The 25,926-nt window shown below is 33.5% G+C and overlaps 1 protein-coding gene across 1 annotated transcript in view; it reads right to left on the bottom strand.

Moving 5' to 3' along the window:
- The window catches only part of Swt1 (SWT1 RNA endoribonuclease homolog), a 97,016-nt gene that overhangs the window by 35,230 nt on the left and 35,860 nt on the right, over positions 1 to 25,926 (bottom strand). Inside the window, 7 exon segments of the mRNA XM_087194432.1 lie at positions 1,625 to 1,756; positions 6,628 to 6,815; positions 11,221 to 11,369; positions 15,140 to 15,278; positions 16,701 to 16,864; positions 18,281 to 18,426; positions 24,587 to 24,680. Of these exon segments, the coding sequence (XP_087050558.1) occupies positions 1,625 to 1,756; positions 6,628 to 6,815; positions 11,221 to 11,369; positions 15,140 to 15,278; positions 16,701 to 16,864; positions 18,281 to 18,426; positions 24,587 to 24,680 (1,012 nt within the window).

Raw genomic sequence — 25,926 nt, 5'->3', positions numbered from 1 at the left:
GTTAAGTGGAAACTGACTTGTATGGCCTATGAGACATTCTCCTCCAGTCTCTAATTCAGCCTCATCTTTTGCCAAACCCTCCCTTTCTCCACTGCATATATCCCTATTAATAGCTCTTGACTGCATTTACAGTAGTCCCCTTATCTGGGGTTTCACTCTCCACAGTTTCAGTTATCCAAGATTAACTATAGTCTGAAAATACAGCCAATACAGTAAGATATTTTGAAGAGACAGCATTCACATAACCTTCCTAACAATATACTGTTATAGTTATATTTTATTACTTGTAAGCATTGTTAATCATTTACGGTGCCTAATTTATAGATTAAACTTTGTCACAAGTATGTATGTAGGGAAAAAACATAGTATACATTAGGTTCATTATTGTTTGTGGTTTCAGGCATCCATTGGAGGTCTTGAAATGTATGCCTAGCAGAAAAGGGAGGCTACTACATCCATTTTAACATGACTGCATTATTTCTATAAGCTATTTGGAGTCAAAGGTTGCAGAGCTGGTGCTCCACAGATATTCTGAATGATTAAAGACAAATTTATGTCCTTACCATTTTAGAAGAGGTACTGTCATGCATGACTTTTAATGCAACCTAAATTGAGCAATAGCTTTTTGGGTTTTTTTGAGCAATAGTTTTAACATAACCATTTCATAGCAATCATAAGCAAGGGACTCTCACTTAATAAGTTATAAAGTGACTATTAGTACTTACAGGTAACACTTATGTTAGAATCTGACATATTTTGAGCTGGGGATTTAGCTCAGTGGTTCCACTGCCTGCCTGGCAACCGCAAGGCCCTGAGTTAGACCCCACGGTACCAAAAAAAAAAAAAAAAAAAATCTGCCATATTTTAGTTCATTAATAATTTAAAGATAACAAAAAGCCTGAATTATTTTTCATTCTAAAAATCATTTAGGCCAAATATGAGCCAAAGAAATAAAAATGCTTTCTATGTAACAATGAAATTGTTTCTAAAAACCATTAAAGACAAAAGGGAAAAAAAGACCATTTGGAAATTCCAAGTTTCTCAAACATGGACATAATAGTACACGTTTTTTTTTTTAAGTTTATAAATAACCACTTTTCTGTTAGCAAGTTGCATATCTAATACAGGTAAAGCGATTATAGTACATACCAATACGACTGCGAAGTTTAGAATTATCCTCTTTTAGAATCATGAAAGACAGCATTTGCTTTAAGGCTATAAAGGTGCTAAAGCCCATTCTATAACTTCCTAGAACTATATATAAATAAAGACAAATACTTAAAATTAACATGTGTAACTCTCAAAGCATCATAACAGTAAGTTGCTTCTCACACTATATTTTAGTTTATAGTACTGACTGTAGCACAGAAATTCAATCATGTTAAAACATTACATTTGCCTTAAAAGGACAATGATAATTATTTTAACATATTTATTCTCCAGAAAGGAAAAAAGTAAAAATATTCCTGTGATCCAAGTGAGAGACAGGATAGGGATTTGTTGCAGGGGAGGGAGAAGTTGATAAAACTAGCCAGAACACTGCTAGCAACTCTTAAAAAAAAAGCTGATAAACCTAGAAGGGGAAAAGTAATATAAAAATGAAGCTTTGACAATTAGTGTTCACCTCTGAATTCCTTCAAGAATATCTTTCACAGCTGCCATTAACTTTTGAAGATACATAAATGCTTCTTCAAATGATGCTATTTTTGAAGTAGTCAGAGCTGCATTTGAGTTCAATTTTTGAAACACATCTGTGCTAAAAGAGGAAAAAAAAGAAATGATACTTATACATATACATGCACTTTAATAATTCAACTGTTTCCATTGTATAAAATAAAATAATAGATTAATTTCTCAAAATTTTGATCTATTTAAGTTCTAAATAAGATACCAATAGGAAGAGTCCAGGCTAATATTTATGCAAGGAATTTAGATCTGGCTCTACACTAAATCTAAAGTGAAGTAACACTGTAAAAATGGTGTGAACACTGTTTTATTCTAAGAGATCATTAGAGATAGAAGAACTGTAATATTATCAATCTATATTCAAGTCAGTCCTCAAGAATAGAAGGAAGAAGGGCCGGGGATTTAGCTCAGTGGTTCTGCTGCCTGTCTCACCAGCACAAGGTCCCAAGTTCGATCCCCACTACAAAAAAAAAAAAAAGAATAGAAGGATGAAGGAAAAAAAGATATGAGCTTGTCAATTAAAACTGGAAGCTTAACCTAGTAATTCCACTTCTAGGAACCTATCATAAATTAATAATTACTCACAATCAGCCAGTAATTAATAACATTCCAAATGTCCAACACTATAAAAATGTTAAGTAATCAGTGAATTAGCCACCTGATAAAATACTAAACTATTAAAATACTCTTCACCATGTAAAAATTAGAAAAAACATAGAAAGTTTACTTATTTTAGCCACAATATTAAAAACCAAACATGCTGTACTGTTAATGTTATTCTTCCAAAATTCATGTTCACAGAGAACTTCAGAACACTTTTTTTTTGGTACCAGGGATCGAACTCGGGTCCTTGCGCTTGTGCAGCAGGTGGCGAAACCATTGAGCTACATCCCCGGCCCCACAGAGAACTTCAAAAAGTGACTTTAGGGCTGGGGATGTAGCTCAGTGGAGCCGCACCTGCCTCGCAAGCATAAAGATCCTGAGTTCAATCCCCGGTACCAAAAAAAAAAAAAAAGGATGTGACTTTATTTGAAATAGGGTCTTTCAAGATGTAATTAGTTAATTTAAAATGAGGGCTGGATTAGAGAAGTTCCTAAAAACTGTAAAGACAGAGACTGGAGTGATATAAGGATTGCTGACAAACACTAGCAGATAGGAGAATGGCACAGAATAGATTCTTCTTCAGAATTTCCAGAAAGAATCAACCCTACAGACACTTGGATTTCCAATTTTTGGCCTTACAACTGTAAGCAAATAAGTACGTGTTTTAAATCATCCAGTTTCCTGTGATTTGTTACAGTAGCCCTAGGAAACTAACACATATGCCTAAAGCCAAAACTGGGTATACATATTATTAATATACAAGGTTCTAAAATGTGATAGTTGAACTTTTTTTCATTTCAGATTTCTCATATTAGAGCTAAAAACAAACTGCTAGATATCAGTCTCGTAGAAACTGAAAAATACTTTCCTCACTACCACCAAAATCCTCTAAAACAGCAGTCTTAATGTTACATGTTCATGTTCAGACCTTCTGCTATGCTGATGGGGAGCGAACTAGTAAAAGTCACTTCAGGTATTAATGCTAGCCCTGGGTATGTTGTAAGGTCTAATATACAAGAACAAAATAATAATATGCAACAAAATAAAACATACCTCTGTAAGAGGGAAACATGGGAAATCTGTAGATTGGTTAATAAATGTTTTTACTTTACTAAAGGAAAATGTATTTTAGTGTGTAAAGTAGTATGCACTATATTATAGAATATTAAAATATTTAACTTAAAGTAAAATTTGTAAAAAGTTTATTTCTGAAAAAGGATTTAGGTCAGATGGGCATGGTGGCACATTCCTGTAATCTCAGCACTCAAGAGGCTGAGGCAGAAGGATTACAATTTTAAGGACAGCCTGGGCTACATAGGGAGTTCAAGGCTAGCCATGGACTACATGGTGAGTCCTTGTCTCAATAACCCTCATACTGCCCCCACCGCATGTGCCACCAAAAAAAAATTTAGGTCAATTGTTGAGCCAAAGCAAGAGAAAACATTTAAAAATCCATTTTCATTCTGAGTCAACTATTCATAATATATGATCTAAATCTTTAGATAAAACCCTTTTTTTTGTTTGTTTTTTTGAGACAGGGTCTTGCTATATAGTTCAGGCTGGCCTTGAACTCACTATGTTGCACAGGCTGGCCTCGAACTCGTGGTGATCCTCCTGCCTCAGCCTCCCAAGTGCTGGGATTACAAGCATGAGACACAATGCCCAACTTTAGATAAAACTTTGGTAAATTTTTTTCACATCTTATTACTATTGAGCTAGTAGTGCCTGGGAGGGGTGAGCGAAATATTTTTTAGGAAAAATACAATGGAATTGAAATAAAACTAAATAAATATACCAAACTCATGGAATTTCTGAATAAGTTAGATGATGAGCTAAAGATCATCTAAATCTATTCTCTGATTTTGGATTAAGAAAACTGAGTTTCAGGAAGGCTATATGACTTTCCCAGTAACTGTCTTTATGTCACATAAAAACATGGTTACATTTATTAAGGAGCAAAGCTTTTTGTTCAAACAAGTTTTACACAAAAAAATAACAATATGCAAAAATAGATTAAATCAATATTAAAGAGCTTCTAATATGACACGTTTATTTTATTATCAAGTCAGTGATTAAGAATGATGAAGAGGTTTTGAAAATAAACATTTCAAATCAGTTACAGCTGCAATCTACTGTTACTCATTAAATTGCAGATTAGATTAATTATTAAATTGGTTAGTGCGTAGTCAGTTTATAGAAAATTATCAGTCAAACTGTCAAAAACAATCTTTTTTGGGACCGAGGCTTGTAGCTTAGTGGTAGTGTACTCAGAAAGTGTAAGGCACTAGGTTCAATTCGCAGTACTAAAAACAAACAAAAAAATAAGAAAAGAGAAACTTCAAAAATTGCCTTCGCCTTCACAGTATTAATAAATTTCTAAGTCACAAAATAAAAGGTGATGGAAAAAAGTAAGAATTTTAATTATAGTTCTCATTGAAACTCAAAGATAGGTATTTTTAAAAAGTCTCAGAAGCTTGCATGAAAAACAGCAGGAAAGGGTTTTTTTTTAACTTAAATCAGTAATAGTATCTAGAACTTATCCAAATTCCTTACAAATAGAAACATCAAAAACCTGACCTAATGTGCTGTAGGTTCACAAATGATTATTAAACCAGGAACAAGAAGATGGCATTTACAGCTGTACGTAAGCACACTAGCAGTTTTATGAGTAACCATGAATAGACCCTACTACACCTTTGGTACCAACCAGGCTTGAGAAAAAAAAATGAAGTAGTCTTAAGTAAATATGCACAGATAGGGCTAGAAAACATTTTCTACTGGCTGAAATGCTATTATATAGTCTATTAGCCAGAAACACAGAATTCTCTAGTGTCCAATACAAATGGATAGATATTAAAGTACTCAAATGCTTTCTAAATTAAAGAAAAATTAAAGTGTCTTATATATGGTTTTATTTAATATATTTTATTCTAAAAGTAGTATTCCCTGACCAGTATATTTGGTAACTTTCTGCTAGACAGAATATTCTGATTAGTTAAAACTTGAAAAATATGTGAAGACTGGAAAAACCCAAATGAAATATTTCCTTTATACATATACACAAATTTTTTTAAATTGTCTTCCTTAGATGATTTGTCAGATACAGTTATTTCTTTAGTATGATAGGCTATAAAACTAGCTGATAGGTTATTTGTTGGAAAAAAATTATAATCATAGCCCAGGACTAAAATGAACCACAAATCTACAACATTGTAAGAGATAACCACTTGAGAACAAGTGTCTAAATAGAGTGCTAATATTATGTACTCTGCTGCTTTTGTGAACATCTAGAACAAATAGATGATCTCAATCCAAAGCAACATTTGCACTAGACTTGTGAACCAAAAATCATACTATGTGCCACTGGCTTGGTAAATTATTTATATAAAGATTATGGGGAATGGAATTAATATGAGAAAAATTTTAAATGGAAACAAAATCTTTGTAAATAGGGAGCGATGGAGGGGTTGAAGAGAGGCCAGAGGAATGGGGGAAAAAATAAGAACCAAGAGAGATTATGTAAAGGTACAAATTTCCAATGATGAATGTCATTATAGTGTATACCTAAAATGTACCAATAAAATTAATTTTTAAAAAAGATTATGGGCTTAGGGGAAAGTATAAGAGAGTTTTTATCTACTTTAAAATCAGTAATTCTAAATTATTTTTTTCAGCTACTCTAACAGCTGCCTGTTTAAAAAAGTACTCACAAATGGTCCCTATCATTTTACCAAGACTACTGTATTTTATCTCTATGTGACTAAAGTAATAGAAATAATTTTTCCTTTGAAACAAAAGTATTTATCTTTCTTTTAAAAAAAACTTACATGAACTTTTATTTTCAGTTTTATCAAGGCCTTGTACCCTAAACTGTTTAGCTAATCTAGGTGGCTTTTCATTGGTTTTGACATATACATGGGTAATGCCTCTCAAAAAGTTTTCACATCTGAATCAAAAACTGAGGGGTTTTTTTAATGCACTGTCCTCTTAACCTCATTCCTACTGAATTAGAATTTTTAGCAACAGAGCTTATGCACATATTTTTTTAATTTCCCATGTATTTCTTTTTTTTTTTGTACCAGGGATCAAACTTGTGCTTGTGAGGCAGGTGGCAGAACCACTGACCTAAATCCCTGGCCCCTCCTGAGTAATTCTGATGTGTCCATCTATTAAGTATCAGTTTCCAAAAAGCCAATTTGACAAAAGGCCCTTAAGACATGACAATATAGTGCATTAAACTCAAAACCTAAACATTAACTGTTCAATGAATAACAACAGAAATTCTAAAGAAAACAAGTTTGTAACTTTATAGTTAAAGAGTATTCGGAAATTCAGTACCTGTTCTGATATATTGTAATCCAAACATTCTCTAGGACAGACCAGATTTCTTGATGCCTGTTGGACTGGGGAAGATGAGAACCCGAGAAAACAGTGATTTCTTGGTTATGAGACTTCATCAAAGGAGCGTCTTCCGGCGTTTTACTCATTGTGTTTTCTGAAGAATTTGGCTTAAGTTTTGTCTTGACCTAGGGAAATTAGAATTATTAAAAAATTCAGCTATTCCTTCACTAGTAAGTGAGAAAAACAGAATGTCAACTATGCTTACAAAAGTATGAACTTTCTGGAAAGTGCTGGTATTCTTTTTCTTTTATTATGCACAGAATATTCCCAGGAAAGCATAAAAACTATCAAAAATATTTTTGTCCATTTAAAGCAAATTATTTCCAGTCTATTTATTACAGTGACTTTTTTTAGCTAATATTACAATGTCTAAGAATACTGTGTGAAAATTTTTACACATATGGCACACAAAACTAAATAGAGTCAAGCTCTAAGAACCTTAATATAGAGAAAAACATGGAAAGGGCTGAAAATAGATATAAAGAGAGTGAAGATATAATTTAAACTTTGTTATTGTGTTGGGAGCCATTCTGGTCCCATAATGTTGTGATGCTCAAGGGCAAGATTACATCAGCATAAGATCCCTTGTGAACTCAGGATTATCACCACCCTCTGAGACATTGGATACTCCCTCCAGCATTAGTCATCTGACTCATCTGATACTCCCTATGAACCAACCCAATAAATACTGCCAAGTTGGGAGTGTCTTCTTTGAGGCACTGACTTCCCAGCCCCTCATATACTCTACTGTCTTTTTTTCTTTAGCCCTTGTTGCCCCCTTTCTAGGCAGTTAAAGGATTGATAGACCGCTGATATTATTGAGCAACAGTAAACTACCACTGAAGGTTTCTAATTCAGGTAGTGCTATACTCTGAATTGCACACTATGACAGAATGGAACTGAAAAGTGTAAGCAAAAAAGACTGGTTAGGAAAGCATGGATAATACAGGAAGTTCTGAACACTTGAATTACGCATTGAAAAGAAGTAGAATTGGGGGGAGAGGCTGCATACAATAAATATTTTTAACAATTTAGCCAAAAATTATAGATTGAGGGAGAGAGGGAGATCCTAAGATTTTTTTTTTTTAAACCTACAAGCCGGGCCTGGTGGTACATGCCTATAATCCAAGCACTTGGGAGACTGAGGCAGGAGGATCAACTCAATTTTAAGGCCAGCCTAGACTACATATAGAAAGGGAAAAAAAAGTTACATTTTTTTAAATCTAAGTAAAGATATCTAGGGGCTGGGGATTTAGCTCAGTGGTTCCAGTGCCTGCCTTGCAAGCGCAAGGTCCCGAGTTTGATCCCCGGTACCCCCCCGACAAAAAAAAAGATATCTAGCATGTAACTATATATGCCAATATGAGGCTTGAGAATCATTCTCATGAAAACAAGTCTTAGTAGGTGGGATTATTAGGGGAGACTATACCATAACAAAAGCAGAAGGTAATGAATAGAAAAAATGAATGGGGAAAGGTGAGAACAAGAACAAAATAGGGAAGAATCAGAAGTTTATAACAGCAACAGAGGCTAAGGAAGATAGGTTTGAAGAAATAAGATGGTACAGCATGGTAATAGCATGGCTCATAAAAACTATTTAAGAATAGAAGAGGACTGGTGTGGTGGCAATTGCCTATAATCCCAGCACTTGGGAGGCTGAGGAAGGAGGATCACTACAAATTCAAGGCCACCCTAGGCTACATAGTGAGTACAATGCCAGTCTGGAATACACAGTGAAACCCTGTTTAAAAAACAAAAATAAACAAAAAAGGAAATAGATCTAGGCATATTTTATGGCAGAATAAATGAGATATACAAGCCAGGTATGGTAGCCCACGCCTATAAGCCCAGCACTCAGGAGGCTGAGGCAGGATTGCTGTGAGTTCAAGGCCAGGCTAGGCTACAAACAGTGGACCCTCAAGTTACGCCTGACATACAAACAACTTGAGTTAATTAGGTTAATGGAAGATTCATCTGCCTGTTACCTATAGCATGTACCCAGGTAAACATCCAGATCACAGCTGTATTGACTTATAACCAACCTGAGTTATACCAGCCCTAGGGAACCAGTGGAATTCTTAAGTCAAAGGTCTACTGTAGTAAGTTCAACGCCAGTCTGAACTACACAGCAAGACCCTGCCTCCAAAAAAAAAAAAAAAGAAAGAGAGATATGACTCAAGAGATTATTTTTTAAAATATCACTCAGTAAAATATTAACAGGTTAAAAATACTAATAGAATGGAAAGAAATTTAATTATGAGTTTTTAAAAAATTAGATTTTGGTCTCGGCTCTACTGTTAACATACTTTATGAACTTTAGCACAATTGCTCCATTTCACTAGGGTTAAATTTACATGCTGATAAAAGTATGGTTTTAAAGGTTAACTTCATAGGTTGCTAATTTATGCTTATTAAATTGAGAAAGTAAAATGTCCAATGCTATCAGTAGTAAGAGTTAATATTAATAAGAATTTGTTATGTAAAGGAGCTTCGTCAGGGTTTTATATTAGCTCACTTAATACTCACAAGTGCCCTATGATACATACTATGACTATCCATACTTTATAATGGAGGAAACTGAAGCATACAAAGGTTATATAACTCATCCAAGGTCCCTCAGAAGTAAGAGGTATGAATAGTATTTGACTCTTGGCAATCTATAAATAAGGATATGATTTCTCTCCAACTATAATAGTAAATATTACCCTTCTCTATTTTCTGGGGTAACAGACCGGGGTAGGGGGGGATCCTTCCCATTTTTGCCTTTTCATATTAAATTATGAACTTTCTAAATATGAAGAATGGAAAGGCATACGTATTTTTGTCCTAAGATAATTTTATTTTTATGCAGTGCTGGGGATCACACACCACCTTCAAATGCTAGGCAAGTACTACCAATGTGCTATGTACTAGCCAAGGTATTTTTTTTTTAATCACCATACACATCTAAAACAGAAGCACCATATAGCTAAGGCTTCTTTCTTTGGCTTTTTTTCTTAAATTCTTTTATTGGTACATTTTAAGTATACATTTACATTTATCATTGGGAATTTGTACCTTTACATGATACATCTTGGTTCTTATTTTTTCCCCATTCCCCTTCCCTCCCTTCAACTCCTCCACCCCTCCCTATTTACAAAGACTTTGTTTCCATTTTTTCCTTTTCTCATGTTTTCTTTTCCCTTCTTTCCTTTCCCTAACCCCTCCCACTTCCCCTTCCCCTTTGGACCTTCCTATTTCACATTATCAATTATTCATTTTAATCCTTATTTATACTTTCAGTTTCTCACACCAGAGAAACTATTTGGTATTTACACGTGTGTCCTATTTATTTCACTTAAGAGTATGACCTCAATATGCATCCATTTAGCTATAAATGTCTCTAATTTCTATTCTTTATGGCTGAGTAGTACTCCATTTTTTAAAAAACCCACATCTTCTTTATTCAGTCTCCAGCTGATGGGCACTTGGGCTGTTTCCAAGCTGTAGCTATTACAAACTGTGCCACTATAAGCATGGGTGCGCAAATATCACTGTGGTATGATTCTTTTAATTCTTTGGGGAAAATACCCAGCAGGGGAATAGCTGGGTCAAATGGGACCTCTAATCCTAGTTGTCTAAGGTATCTCCATATTGATTTCCACCGTGGTTGCACCAGTCTGTACTCCCACCAAAAATGGAGAAGGGTTCCTTTGTCCCCACAACCCCATCAGCATTTGTTATTGGTTAATTTCTTGATAGCAGCCATTCTTTCTAGGGTGAGGTGGAATCTCTGTTGTTTTCATCTGCATCTCTCAAACAACCAGTGATGATGAACATTTTTTCATATGTTTATTTGCTGCTTTTACTTCTTTGAGAAATGTCTATTCATTTCAGATCCCCATTTTTGAATTGAGTCTTTAAATTTGGGGGGGTTGATTTTTTTAAGTTCTTTATATATTCTAGATAGTAGGCCTTTGTCTAAGTCTTTGGCTTTTATTTATTTGGGGGGGGAGGGTACTGGGGATCGAACTCGGTACCTTGCACTTGCAAGACAGGTGGCAGAACTGAGCTAAATCCCCAGCCCCTTTGGCTTTTAAACAAGAGTATATATAATATGCAACTGAATGATTTTTATCAAACACTTATATAGCACTTATTATCTAGTAGGCACTAAGGTCTTTATAGATTTTCATTTATTTAACTTTCATTCAGTAGTTTCTTAACAGTAGTAGTAGTAGTAGTTTCTACTCGATTCTGATGAATGTGAGATTGACTGGCATGAAGCACTAGAGATGAATAGTTGAACAATACTGTATAACTTTCTCCTACCCATAAATGAAGTAATATAAATTCCCAGTAACTCCTGTGATAATGTTTCCACAAAGGGATGTGTGTTTCATAACCCTTGATAAGTTGTTTATTTTAATTAATGCTTTTAGTATTTTGAATAAATTAGACTTGTTATCCTTTATCTATTGCTGTCTGCTAAATACATTTTTAGAATGTATATAACTGGCTGCTCTACATGGAATTCCAAAGACACCTTACCTCTGCAAATGTCTGTAGTAGTCTGCTTATTTGAGCAAAGGCCTGTGGAAGAATACCATCATAATTCGACCTTGTACTGAAAGCGTGTAACAAGCTTTTAGAATCTTGAAGCAAGAATTTCACAGTTGTAAAGTCCACTGCATTATTAGCTGGTAAGAAAAAATTAAGAGTGAAAAATATGTAAGAATGAATATAAAACACAAAAATGACATTGGGACACTAATTTTTAAATTTAAGAAGAATACATATTTACACCTACATACCACTCCTAATTTATCCCTCTGGTATAAAAAGTAACAAAGAGACTTATAGACAAAGTCCTTTGAGTCTAACATAAGATTTATATTCAGGAGTTCCCTCAACACAGACAACGTCAAAAATGACTGAATACCGCACTTTTTAGAAAAAGATAATCACAAGTCAAGCCACAAGCTTTAAAAGCTGAAGCTTTTTCTTTCTTCTTTTGTTGTTGTTTTAGGTTTTTTTGAGATAGGGTCTCATGTGTAGTTCAGGCTGTCAGGCTAGCTAGCCTTGAACTCACAATATAACCCAAGCTGTCCTCAAACCCATGGCAAGCCTTCTGGCTTGGCCTCTTGTGTGCTGGGATTATGGGCATTTGCCACTATGCCTGGCCTAAGGAAGTTTCACATTCAGATTACTATAAAGACATAAGAGGAGCCACATATTAGTGGCAAGCATGAAGGTTCTGGTCTATTATAATCAACTCAGTTACCATGTAGTGATTTACCTTCAATTCCATTACATTAGTTTTAATATTATACTTATTGAAAATAATGTTATCTGTGTGTGTGTAATAAAACTTCAGCAAAAAATAAAGAATTTGGGGAGCAGCAAAAAAGCAAAAGAAGCTCGCAGAATATTTTTTCCTGTAAATTAGTGAGATAATCTACAAATAATTTTTTTTTTGGTACTCGGGATTGAACTTAGGTCCTTGTGCTTGCGCAGCAAGCGGTGAAACCCCTGAGCTAAATCCCTAGCTACAGATAATACTTTTAAAGTATAACAATTTTATCTGAAGAAGCTAAAAATACATACATTAAATGCTCAAGACTAGCTAGGAAAGGTGGTGAAAATAGTTTCAAAGATTTAAAATGTTATGAACAATTAAACTAAGTAATTTCTAATGCCACAAAACTCATTTCCATTTTAAGGGATAAGGCTACATAATAGTTTTCAAAGGCAACAAAACCACACTACAATGTGTTTGTTTCTATTTCAATGTTCACAGTGTCAGTGACAATCATATGCTTAAATATGAACACAATTTTTCACTGGTACTATGAGTTAAAAATAAAGCATCCCTGTGTGTCACTTACACAAGCAGAACTGGCTTGTGAAATACTCAAAGTTTAAATGAAATTCTGAAATTACATTTTCATAATTATTTCAATATTCAGAAACCCTAATGGAATGTTATTTACAGCCAAGCCTCTATCTTACCTTTTACCTCTCACCCCCCCAACCTAGAGAGAGAGAGACAAAAGAACAGAGGAGAGAGAGAGACAGACAGACAGACACCAACATTCTTAGAGGTCAAGGCAGGTGATCCCAAGTTTGAGCCTACCCTAGACAGTTTAGTGACTTGGCAAGACTCTGTCTTTAAACAAAAAATTTTAAAAGGGCAGGGGATGTAACTCAGTGTGAAGGTCCTGGTTTCAACCCCCAGTACTACAAAAAGAAAATGGAAAAAAAAAAAAAAAAAAAAAAAGGAGAGGGGAGAGGAGAGGGGAGGAAAGAAGAATGAGAAATATTTAAGTTCAGTAATTATTTAGAATAAAGTTAGTGTGGATAACAAAGTCATAAAAAGTTACTGGTCATTCTCCACACAATTTTCTATAAATTGATTTGTGATTTTTTTCCAATTCAAAAGTATCTTAAACTGGGCACGGTGGCACATGACTATAAGCCCAGCTACTCAAGGAAGCTGAGGAAGAAAGATCACAAGTTCAAGGCCAATCTGGGCAATTTAGCAGGACCTTGTCTCAAACCATAAAAAGGGCTAGGAATACGGCTTAGTGATGCAGCACTTGCCTAGCATGCACAAGCCCTAGGTTCAAACACCAATATTGAAAGAAAGAAAATAAATAAAGCTGGAAGTGCTTTTATAATCCCATTATATGTTCTTCACAAATCACTAAATAAGCTTTAGGTTCTTCTAGATCAAGGACCAACAGACTATGCACACAATGACTGCAAAAATAACTTTTTAGCACAAGGTATAGCAATAACTATAGCACAAGGTATAGTCAAAACATCTTCACTCCTCTCCCTACAGCCAGATAGAACTGCCACCTACCACCTCTCAGCTGCATGTTAAGAACAGAACACTGCCAACCAACAGAAAAACAAACAAATGGAAGATGGTAATTAGTTTTCTCATTTTTTTAAACTAACCTCATTCAAGATCACACACAGTTTATGGAGTTTCTTACAGACTAAATTATGTTTCTAATAAAAAATGAAAAATGATTCCATATGTTTAGTAAAACTGCTTTGAAAATATATGCCCAAATGGTTGTTCCACATCTCTTATATATTAACACCCCTAAAACTTAACTTTAATAGTTAAAGAAAAATGACACAAAAGTGTCTTTCTTTTAAAACTTGGTAACTTCCAAAAATAGATACTCATCCAATGTCTACCAGGGACAATATATAAAAGACTATGTTTTTTAAATTTGCTAGGAGAAAGTTTTAAAGCTATGATATTGTCAAAGCATTTACACTTTGGAGAAAATAGAAAATAAGCCTTTTTTTCTTGTCTTAAGCTGTACTCCAGTGTTATAATAATAATTGTGTATTTTTTTTTACTAAATCCAGCAAATCTCTTACACTTCATTACTTGGCATTAAACATAATTTAATGGTCCTCTTATTTATTGTAAGCCATCAGTTATTTTTCAGAGGTAGACTGAATATGTCCAATATATAAAACAATAAACAGAAAAGATCACTTAATGTGAGGAGTATGAAAAATATCAAGAACTAAATGAACCTTTAATAGACTTTGTCTTTCAAAGTGACACACAAGACAAACGTAACTATTTGACTTTAGATGTTACTTATCATCTCAAGAGATGATAAACATGAGCTTTAGTAACATTAGATTAGAGCTTTTTACTTTTTCTTCTTAGCAAAGAAACTAACTTCTACACAGAGATGAACAAAGAGGAAAAAATGCTGCCCTGGCTAAGGTTGAAGATAAAAGTACCACCTGCCAGGCTCCCCTTACAAATCTCTACCTCATATGTGTGGCAGCAGCAGAAAACTTCTGGTTTTGCAAGAAACCAAAAGTTCTGGGCAATATAGTTTAAAATCCAACTTTGACTCATGGTAGTCTCTTCCAGTTCTAAAATTCACTATGCATCAAAGCCATATGCTTCCTACTCTGTAACCACATAGGTTAGATAGAAAGCTTGAAATAGTACACAAAATGTACGAAAAGTCTCTTTGTTAAATACAGTGAGAAATGAAAAAAAAATTTTTTTTCTTGGTACTGGGGAATGAACTCGGGTCCTTGCACTTTTGAGGCAGGTGGCGGAACCACTGAGCTAAATCCCCAGGCCCCCCCAAAATTTTTTTTAATTAATCCTACTTACATTCCTAAGTACACTGTACAATAATTTTAAAAGTTTTTAAAGTAAGCACCATTAAAAATTATAAATTCACAATATCCAAGAATATCAACAGTAAAAGTATATATAGTCATAACCTCTAAAAAGTATATCCATTTATCCAACTGCCACAAATGCCCTTTAGACATTAGAAGTATAAATCAGTAAGAATTAATTGACAAAGTTTTCATTAATTCATCATCATATATCATGGAATATATCTGCTGATTCAACTTAATACTTTAACACCACACTGCTAAAGAAAAATAAGTAAAAGATGCATACCTTTACAAAAATTTTCATATAGGCTCTCAACAGTTAAAAGTAAGTTCTTTTCCATAACTAATCCAAATACAGCCAACCAATGTTTTTTAAAGCACTGTAATAAATGTATTAGAGTCCATGGTGGTTTCAAGTACAGCATCTAAAGAGTATTTTTTAAACATTAGCATCTTGGATTTATTATTCCTATTATTCAAACATACCTATTTAGAAAATCCCATACATATTTCTGGATATAATATAGTTAGCTGAATTCTTCTAAAAAGGAAAAGATGCTTTATTAAAAGCTAATTATAATCTTAAAATACTAATTTCCTTACAAGATGTTTTTGTAAAATTCAAAGTAATTAATCTTTATAGAGTTTCAGAAACTACACGTACAAAAAGAAAGGAGAGCTCTAATCAGGGAGGAAGCAGTTTTAATAAGCAAAGTTCTCTCAATCTACTTTTCAGTATAGCCACTTCCATAAGAAAATCAATCTAATTATTTCCTATACCTGGGGTGAAAAAAATCTACCAACAGAAAAAAAGATGTCAAATGTACCTGCCACTTGCTATACTCTTATAAGGACATGCTTATAAAGAAATATTTATAAAGATTGATACTACTTAATTCTATAAGGTATCAACACCTTTTTCTGAATCATATATATTTTATACTCCTAGAATCTTCAAATCAACACTCCTAGAATCTTTTTTTTCTAGAATCTTCTGATCAATCTTCATTGTTTTGGTTCAACATTTGATAATATAACTAAGTAGTAAGTGTATCATACTGGCAAGTATTAAGAATCTGAATAACTGGGATAGAGATATAAGCTACAACTGATGGGCTGTAATGTTTCTCTTAGCTCTAAATGTGAACATCAAACATTAAACTGAACTTTTAAGGTCACTACTGCTAAATTTGGTGCTTTACTGAACTGTAGAAAAGACACTAATCTAAAGAAAATTCAAAATATACTGTTAATATAATCAATTGGTACTCTGATTCTCATATTTACATGACATAAGACAAAATACACACTTTTTTCTGAATACATATAGCTTAAAGTAATTCACTGTATCAGATATTTATATTCAAATCAAATTAAAAGAGCAAAGTTTTTCAGGATTCAATTTGAGCTCATGGGACCAAGTTGTCTGACAAACATCAGATGCATCATAAATATCTGTTGATTGAAAAAATGAACAGTAATGTATAATCCTACACTTTAAGGAATGTCTATCACTTAATTGTCAAACAGTTATTTCAAGAAGGAAAAACTGGAAACAAAGTTTTTATAAATAAGGAGGGAAAGAGGGGTTGGGGGGCGGGTAAAAAGCAGCAAGATATATCGTGTACAGGTACAAATTCCCTATGATGAATGCTATCACGTATAGCTAAATGTACCAATAAAATAAAAAATACAAAAAACCCAGTTATTTCAAGAATTGGGAGATAAAAATCTAATGTCATATAGATTTATAATGAAGCTTATTTGTTTCATACAAGTATCTCTTTAGATAACAAATCTTCAGTAATAAAAAAGAAATTTTCAACTAATAAAACTGAACTAATCACCTCCATCCAAAGGTTCCCAAAAGCAATTTTCATTTCTGTTTCTAATATTGAAGATAAAGCTGTTCCAAGAGATCTTTCAAGATCAGATATAAGGCGTTCAAGTACAATGGGCAGTCCAGAATTGGCAGATTTCTTCTCAGAGGTCTCTTCTACAGGTTTTGCTTCTTTAAAACAAAGTTATAGGCTTTATTTAGGGCACTAGTATTATTTTACATATAATTAGTATTTGGCCATAAAAAATAGACATTTATGTATATAACTGGTATTTGAATTAACTAGAAAACAAAAACTGCTTTATCTTTCAAACAGTATTTAGAAACATGTATCTCTACTAGTTAAGATGCAACATCAATGTATTACTTTAGCATGCTTTATCTTTTTGACAAAAAAGAGAATTAAACATTTTTACTAAAGTGAAAATGAAGAAAATGTATGTGATATTTTAACTACAATTTAATTTTATTATTTTCAGAGAAGAATCACATGAATTTGGTGGATTTATTTATAACAGGAAACCAGAAACTATGTGCTAAAATTAAAAGAGGTTTTGTTCTAGAATCAATACATATTTCTAAACTTATCCCTTATCAATAAAGTGTTTTAAAACCATGTTCATGCCCTCCCCGTTTAAAATGGGCTTTTATTATTTTAATTGATAACCATTTTTTTAATATTTGAAAACAACTGCAAATTTCTTACGGCAAAATTTGTAATATCCAGTGGTTAATCCCAAAAATTATAAACTGAGGATTTTAAATGACAGTAAACTGTCTTTAGGGCAAACTAAAAGCACACTATCCCTGAAAAGCCATCAACTAGAATATACTGTTACTCTTCCCATGTTCCATATTTAATATTATGAAAAAAGATGTGATTTCCAAAAAAGATAAATAAGCAGAACATATTATATATGAATATATAAACATTTACACAAATTATATATAAAAAGTATATCCAATATTAGAGACTTCAGTATTTTCCCCACAAAGAAAAGGTGAGATATTTGTAAATATTACTTATTTCAATATTCTATCAAATATCACGGTGTAGAACATATTATTATTTTAAAGAGAGGTAAGACAACACTATTGTCTTTACCTTTCTTACTTACTGGTTTAAAATTTAAGCAAACACTTTCTAGTGTCCTATAAGTTTCTCAATTATTACTAGCTGAGTTTTTACAGTATGAATAGGTTGTAAATTTGAAGCTAGCTAATTTTTTTAAAAAAACTAAAAATTACTTCAAATGAGTATTTCCTATAGCTACTATTAACTTGAAAGGCACAGCAAGGTACAGATTAGCATGCACACAATGATTATAAATACATAAAACTGCATGTGAGCATACAGATAAAAATCAAATTAATTTTCACAAATATATGTAGAAGGCAATAATGTTGTTTCCTTTTATCTTATCATTATAATTTTCATTTATTTCTATTTACACACCTGCAAGTATTCCAAATTTGATGTTAGGTTATATGTACCAGACGAATATTTACTATTCATTACAAAAGTTATCAATGATCTTAGTGCCTAAAATAAGATATGTTTCTAGTTATTCAGAGTAAAAGTACTACCTGCTTTCAATTGTTGCTTAGATATACAAGGCTGATGACACACATCTGCGTTCAGAGATAAGGTCAATAACTCTGCACTTAATTCTTCTTTACTGAGTGACTTCACACCACTTATAAGGCCTTTGCTTCTCAAATTTCTATCATCCCTAAGTTGGGGTTAGAAGGAAAAAGTATTTTTATAAGACAAGCTATCTGGCATTTCAAAATACATGGGATCTAGTCAAAGGCTGGTGAGTCTTAGTATATATACTAACAAAAGATAATTATTTTTTAAAATAGAGAGGACAAATGGATTCATATACAGTAGCAACATACCATATGAGCTTCTGGAAAGAATTATTTACTGAGAGTTTCCCTGGTACCAAGCACCATTCTCATTTCTGTTGTTTTTTTGTTTTGTTTTGTTTTTTGGTACCAGGGATCAAAGTTGGGACCGTGCACTTGCGAGGTAGGCAGCAGAACCACTGAGCTAAATCCCCGGCCCACCAGGCACTATTCTAATCTATGAAATCCTCTTAACAAAACTCTGAGGTAAAAGTGGTACTAATTTTATTCCTATTTCACTGACAGAAACTGTGATGTAAAGAGGCTAAGTAACTTGTCCACAGTTATACTGAATAAGTGAAAACTAGATCTGAACTAGATCTGATGATCAACTTCTGAGAAATAAAACAATAGTGTGAAAAATCATTTACAGGGCAGACAACTACAAATTTACTTAGAATGAGCATAAGACAAATAATGTGAAGTTACTATTTGCTGAAAATAGCAGTATGATTAGAACATACTGTATAAAAACCAGTTTATGTGGTTACAGAGAAAATCAAGGACATTAATAAATGAAAAAAACATTTAAACACTTCAATGGAGAAGTGACATGATCAGATCTGTGTTTTTTTTAACTACCCTGTTAATGGCTAAGTAGCCTGATTACTCACATTCCCACAAATGGGAATTTAAAAATCTAGACACACACAAAAAAGAAAAAAACAAAACTATCTAAATGCACTAGAAAGCAAGTAGGCAGACCCTAGAGAGAAGTGCACAGACAGTACACTAATGAGAGATACAAGTTTCTTTGTGTGTGAGGGCATTCCTCAATTTGTCAATGGCATATGACAACAGAAAGCCACAGGCATAATAACTTGAAATGTCAGGGAACCATCTATACTGGCTGGGATGTTGAGGAGGTAAAGGAAGAAACCATAGAGCAAGAAACCCCAAGCATCTGCATATGATTCTGCCCAGAAAACAAAACAAAGCACCACACCAGGCATGGTGGCAGACTCCTGTAATCCCAGCACTCCGAGAGGCTGAGGCAGGAAGACCACAGTTTGAGCCTAGCTTGGGCAGCTCTGTTAACAAGACCCTGCCTCAAAACAAACAAACCAAAACAAATATAAATATATATATAATAAATATTAAAATATAAATAAATATATATTAATTACATACACACATTTTGAGGCTGAGGAAGGAACACTGAAAGTTTGATCCCAATCTGGGCAATTTAGCAAAATCTTATCTCAAAAAAATTTAAATTTAAAAAGGCTGGAGATGTACCTCAGTATGAAGGCCCTGGATTCAACCCCCCCAACATACACACACACACACACACACACACACACACACACACACACACACACACACAGAGTGAAAGACATTAATGGAAAGGGTAGATAGAATGTAAAAAAGATAGGCAGTTTCAGCAGATACAAAACTGTGGAAGGAATAAAATGGAAGTACCAGTAATTTTTTTAAAAGTAACAAAATGAAGAATGCCTTCAACAGTTTGCAATAAACTAGACAAAGGTAGGGCCAGGGATTTTAGCTCAGTGGTTTCGCCGCCTGCTGTGCAAGCGCAAGGACACTAGTTCGATCCCCGATACCAAAAAAAAGAAAAAAATAATAAACTAGACAAAGGAAAGGAAAGAATTAATACAAAGATAGGCCAAAAGTGAAACAAAAAAAGAATAAAGTTATTTTTAAAAAATTAAAAAGCATCCAAGAGATGTGGTACAACTTATACTGTTGGAAGATCCTTAAATGTGAAGCAGTATAATATTATTTGATGGACAGATTCTGATAGAAAGTAAAGATCTATATTCTAAACTCAGCAACCGTAAGTTTTTTCAGAATGGTATAAATAAGTCAATAATGAAGATAAAATGGTATAAAAATACACAATCAAAACAAAAAAAAAGAGGGCTGGGGATTTAGCTCAGCGATGCTGCTGCCTGTCTCACAAGTGCAAGGTCCTGAGTTTGATTCCCAGTACCAAAAGAAAGAAAAAGAAAAAAAGGAAGACATGAAATAAATATAAAATGATTAGCAAAATGATAGATTTTAATCCACCCAATTAAATGTGTATGTTCTAAACTCATCAACTGAAAGAAATTGTCAGACTGGACAAAAAAACGAACAAATTACAATCAGCTTTCTGCATGCACAGGCTCTGCATCTGCAGATTTAATTAACTGTTGATCAAAAACATTAAGAAAAAATTGCACTGATACTGATTTTTTATCATTATTCCCTAAACAATATAACAACTATTTATACAACATTTACATTATATTAGGTGTTATAAATAATTTGAGAGATGACTTCAAATATACAGGAAGATATGCACAGATTATATGCAAATATGACACTATGATATATAAAGGGTTTTAAAAAGTATCTGCAGGGGCAGGCCAGGGATTTAGCTCAGTGGCACCGCACCTGCCTCACAAGCACAAGGTCCTGAGTTCGATTCCCAGTTCCATAAAAAAAAAGTATCTGCAGGGGGATTTTGGTATCCAAGGGATCCTGGAACCAATGCCCCACAGACACCAAGGGACAATTATATGTGCTATCTATAAGAAACACACTTTAAATATCAAGACATAGATAGTTTAAAAGTAAAAGGAAGTAAAATGATATTCCACATAATCACTGACCAAAACAAAGCTGAAATAACTGTATTAATACTAGACAAGACACGGTAGAACAGAAATATTTTCAGGAACAAGACTATATAATGATGAAAAGGTTAGTTCTCTAAGAAGACAATCCTAAACAATCCTAAACGTGTACACACATCACTAAAAGTTTCTGCCTTTTTGCCTGAGTACATACATATACTAATTCATCGATGGCTGACAACAAAAAGCCACAGCCTTAATGACTTTCATTGGTGAGTGAAGCAAAACAAATCCAACAGAAAGGAAAAATAGATCCACAACTAAGAGTTGGGAGATTTTAACATTCCTCTCTCAGAGACCACAAAGACAGGTAAGTGTTAAGGTTATAAAAGCCCTGGGCCAGGGATTTAGCTCAGTGGCACCGAAGCTCAAGGTCCTGAGTTCAATCCCCGGTACCAGAAAAAAAAATTTTTTTAAAGCCCTGAAGAACATTTCGACCAACTTGACATACTGAAATTTATAGAATACCCTTAAAAGCAAATTACACATTCTGTTCAAGTACATAAAAATTACTCATGAAGACAGACCAAAATCTTGGCTACAAAACAAATTTAAAAGAACAGAAACATAAATTATGTTCTCAAGCCATAAAGGAATTAAACTGTAATTCAACATAATAACAAAAAAGGTATCTGGAAATTTTACAAATATTTGGACTTATGTCATAAATAACCAAATAACCTAAAGATCAAAGAGGAAGTTACAAGGAAAATTATAAGGTATACTGAAATGAATGAAAATGAAAATATAACACAAAATTAGTGGAATACAATTGTTAACAGTGCTTAAAGGGAAATGTACAACAGTCTCAAATAAATGGTTTAAGCTTCCAGATGAAGAAACAAGAAAACAGCACAAGGGGTATGACAGTACTACTTTCTAGGATAATGCATGAGTTCTATTACTTTGAAAGGGGTGTGGGCTATGCCATTGTATACATCTGTCAACACTTCAGGGATGTAGCTCAGTGGTGCCGCACTTGCCTGGCAAGCGCAAGGTCCAGAATTTGATTCCCAGTACCAAAACAAAATAAAACTGAATGGTTACCATTTGTGCATTTTAATGTAAGTATATTTTTCCTCAAAATATTAATAATTGTGTCAAAATAATCATGTTGCAGGATGGAAAATGATAGAGCTATACATAACAGAAGAATGGTAGAATCTTAATAATTGTTATGGGTGGGTACTTAGGAGCTTGTTAACTCTTCTTCACTGTATTCAAAATATTACTCAAAATCTCCAAGATGAAGTTTTTTAAAAAATAAAAATAAAATGCCATTTTAAGTTTTTGAAGAATAAATGAAGGAGAGCCAGTGTGGAAGTAGAGACCATAATTAGTCATAAGTGTAAAAAAAAAAAAAAAGAAAAGAAAAAAATAACATAGCTTCAGTGGCAGAAGAGCTAAAGAAAAGACCACATAGGACTAATTGACTGGATATATGTAGATCATGAGGGAAAGGCAGATATCAAAAGACTTTAGAAGATAGCTGGAAAGTGATAATTTTCCTTAAGATAGGTTTCAGAGGGGCCAGGGATTTAGCTCACTGGTTCCATCTCCTACCTTACAGTCACAAAGTCCCGAGTTCAATCCCCGGTACCAAAAAAAAAAAATAAAGATAGGTTTCAGATGTCTATGAGATAAAAAAGCCATCAGAAACATAGGTAAAAATATTAGTACGAAGTTTAGAAGAGCAATATTAATTAGAGGTTACTGGCCCAGACGTGGGACTGTAAATGTGAGTAAAGATCTTAGAATGATATATACTATAAAGTGTTGAAGTTTCTCCTAACGCTATCATTATCAATTAAAATTAACTTATAAACATTAGCATCATGCATTTAAATTATATAAACGTATCCTAACAATAATAGGTATCACAGTCTACATGATTATCATCATTTAAAGGAAAAACAAAATGAAAAAAAAGAAAAATTTAAAAAGAATGAGAAAACCAGCTGTACCGGTACCTGGAATATGACAATGTCAGCATTAAAAGTAAAACTGGCTACAAATTTTTACTTCACTAAAAATGCCATTTCTGTTCATCACGTGACAGTGACTGCATAAATAATGGAGAATTGGTTGGGCATGGTGGTGCATGCCTGTAATCCCAGCACTCAAGAGGCTAAGCCAGGTAAATTCACCTAAATTCAAGGCCAGCCTGAACTACACAGTGAGACACCTCAAAATTAAACAAACAAATAAACAGTAATGTTTTGCCAATTTAATATTCTCAACTGAACTCAAAAAATAATTAATTACTTCTCAAATTTAGCTAATGTCAAATTCAAATTGGTTTACATTTTCCTAATTCTACGTCAGCCTTCAACATGAAGTTCTTGATCTGAACATAATTTAAAATATAGAATATATCGCCAATATTTACTCCAATAATGAGAGGAATAACATTGCCTGTGGAGTAGCTAATCTAGTAATTACTTCTATAATCATTTTATCCATGTAAAAAATTTGAGCATAATCATAAAATTGCACTCCATTGTATATGAATAAAGTTCAAACTTAAACTGCAAATTAAAATTGTTCTTTTCCCTCTAGAGCCTTCTCTCATACATGACCAATACAATTTTGCTTAGCAATACATCAGTTTTATCTTAGAACTAAGTTATAAAAATACTGGAGAGAAAAAGAGGAAAGGAGGAGAAAAACTCTTATTAAGATTTGATCATGGGCTTTGTGTGGTGACAAATGCCTATAATCCCAGCATTCTGGGAGACTAAGGCAGGAATATTCCAAGTTTGAGCCCAGCCTGTGCTACTGCCACTTAACAAGACACTGACTCAAAAAAATAAAAGAGCTAGGAATGTAGCCCTGGCAAGGCTCTGAGTTCAATTTCCCATACTGGAAAAAAATTTTTTTGACTGTGCACTAAGTTCTTTACCTATATTATTAAACACACTTTCATTATGAGGCAGGTATTCTTCTTCCTGTTTATTTCACATGAGGATTAAAAGCAAACTGCCCAAAGTCAACAGACCCAGAACTCCAAACCCAAGCAATTTAACTCTGTAACTGGCACCCAGATCTTGTCTCATATGACTAAAAACTTCTATCACTTTTTGATATTGAAGTTTCTTTTCCATTTTCAAAAATGTTCTATGTACAAATTAAACTGAAATGAAATTTTAATCACTTAACTCATTCCTCTAGAGTTCACAAGTAAAAATACCTGCTATACATCAACACATTTAGCATTAGATTTAGAAAATAATTATGTTTTCAATCCTTGGTTTCATGGATATTATATGATTTTTTAAAGTTATTTGATATAAGTTGTTATTTTTTTTAAAAAAAAGAGTAAAACTACTGTGAAACTCACGTGCACAGAATTACAAGAGAACTGGGGAATAATTCCTGGTACTGAAGACAGCATTTTAATACTCGATCATCATTGTTCTCATCACTCAATCCATCTGCAAATTTAGCAAAGATAACCATCAATACACACATAAGAAATCTGAGCACCACATGAATAATCATTTTTGGTATTTACAAGCCAAAAATATCAAAAAAGTTTTAGGGCTATGAAACCATTCTGTATGACACCATAATGGCAAATACTTATTACTTATTTCTCCAAATCTACACAAAATGAATCCTAATGTAAACGACAAATTCTGGGTGATAATGATGGGTCAGTGTAAGTTCACCAATTATAATAAATGTACTATTCTGGTGGGGAAGGTTAATTATGAAGGAGGCTATGCACATGTGGCAGTAGGGTGTATACAGGGAATCTTTGTACCTTTTGCTTAAATTTTGTTATGAACCTGAAACTGCTCTTAAAATTAAAGTCTATTTAGAAAAATATATCTTTAAAAGCTTTTTAAACTGAAAAAAGACACCAAAAACAATCTTATCAACTCTAGATACAGAATTTAGTCACACAGACACAGCTGTGTATTTAAAAAGCAGTTTAACACTAAAATATGACTATCCAAAATCTCAAAACAAAGAAAATGTAATCAGTAGGGTAAATGTCAGTCTAGAACCCAAAAATTATGAATTCTAGTCTCAATTCAGTCACTCAGGGCCGTGGATATAGCTCAGTGGTTCTGCCGCCTGCCTCGCAAGCGTAAAGATTCGAGTTCAATCCCCGGTACCAAAAAAAAAATTCAGTCACTCAGAGGTTATAAGTCAATTATATAAATTCATCATGTTTAAAATGATCTCAGTTTAAGAGGTCTGTAAATTAAGGGGCAACTGTTCTACTAGCAATAGAACCAGTTTCTTATGTCTGCCTTTCCTTAACTACTATAGCAATAGATTTAGAGAGGTACAGGGAAGGAAACATAGGTCCTACGCAGAGAACACAATAAGGAATTTCTAACAAATACTAATCAACTCCTGACAAGTATCCTCTGGCATTCTCCAAGCCTTAAAACATGTAGCAAAAATTCATTCATTCAATTTTTGTGCAAATAACACAAGATGTACAAAGTGGACCAAAGATGTTTCTCACAGAGCCTTACACTACCTACCTAAGAACTCCCTAAGGTATCTGTTAATAATACAGACTGCAGGACCACAACCCTGATCTATTTCTGGATAACACTCTTTGGAGCCTAGGCTTAGACCAGTGGTGGTGAATCTACGGCACACATGCTGCAGTGGACACATAGGGCCTCTCACCATGCGAACTGAGTCACCCCAGCAGCC

The sequence above is a fragment of the Heterocephalus glaber genome, unplaced genomic scaffold, assembly GCF_053883595.1.
Source record: "Heterocephalus glaber isolate CG9 unplaced genomic scaffold, H.glaber_assembly_v1.0 deba00001600, whole genome shotgun sequence".
Lineage (NCBI taxonomy): Eukaryota > Metazoa > Chordata > Mammalia > Rodentia > Bathyergidae > Heterocephalus > Heterocephalus glaber.
This window is presented reverse-complemented; position numbering and strand designations above follow the sequence as displayed.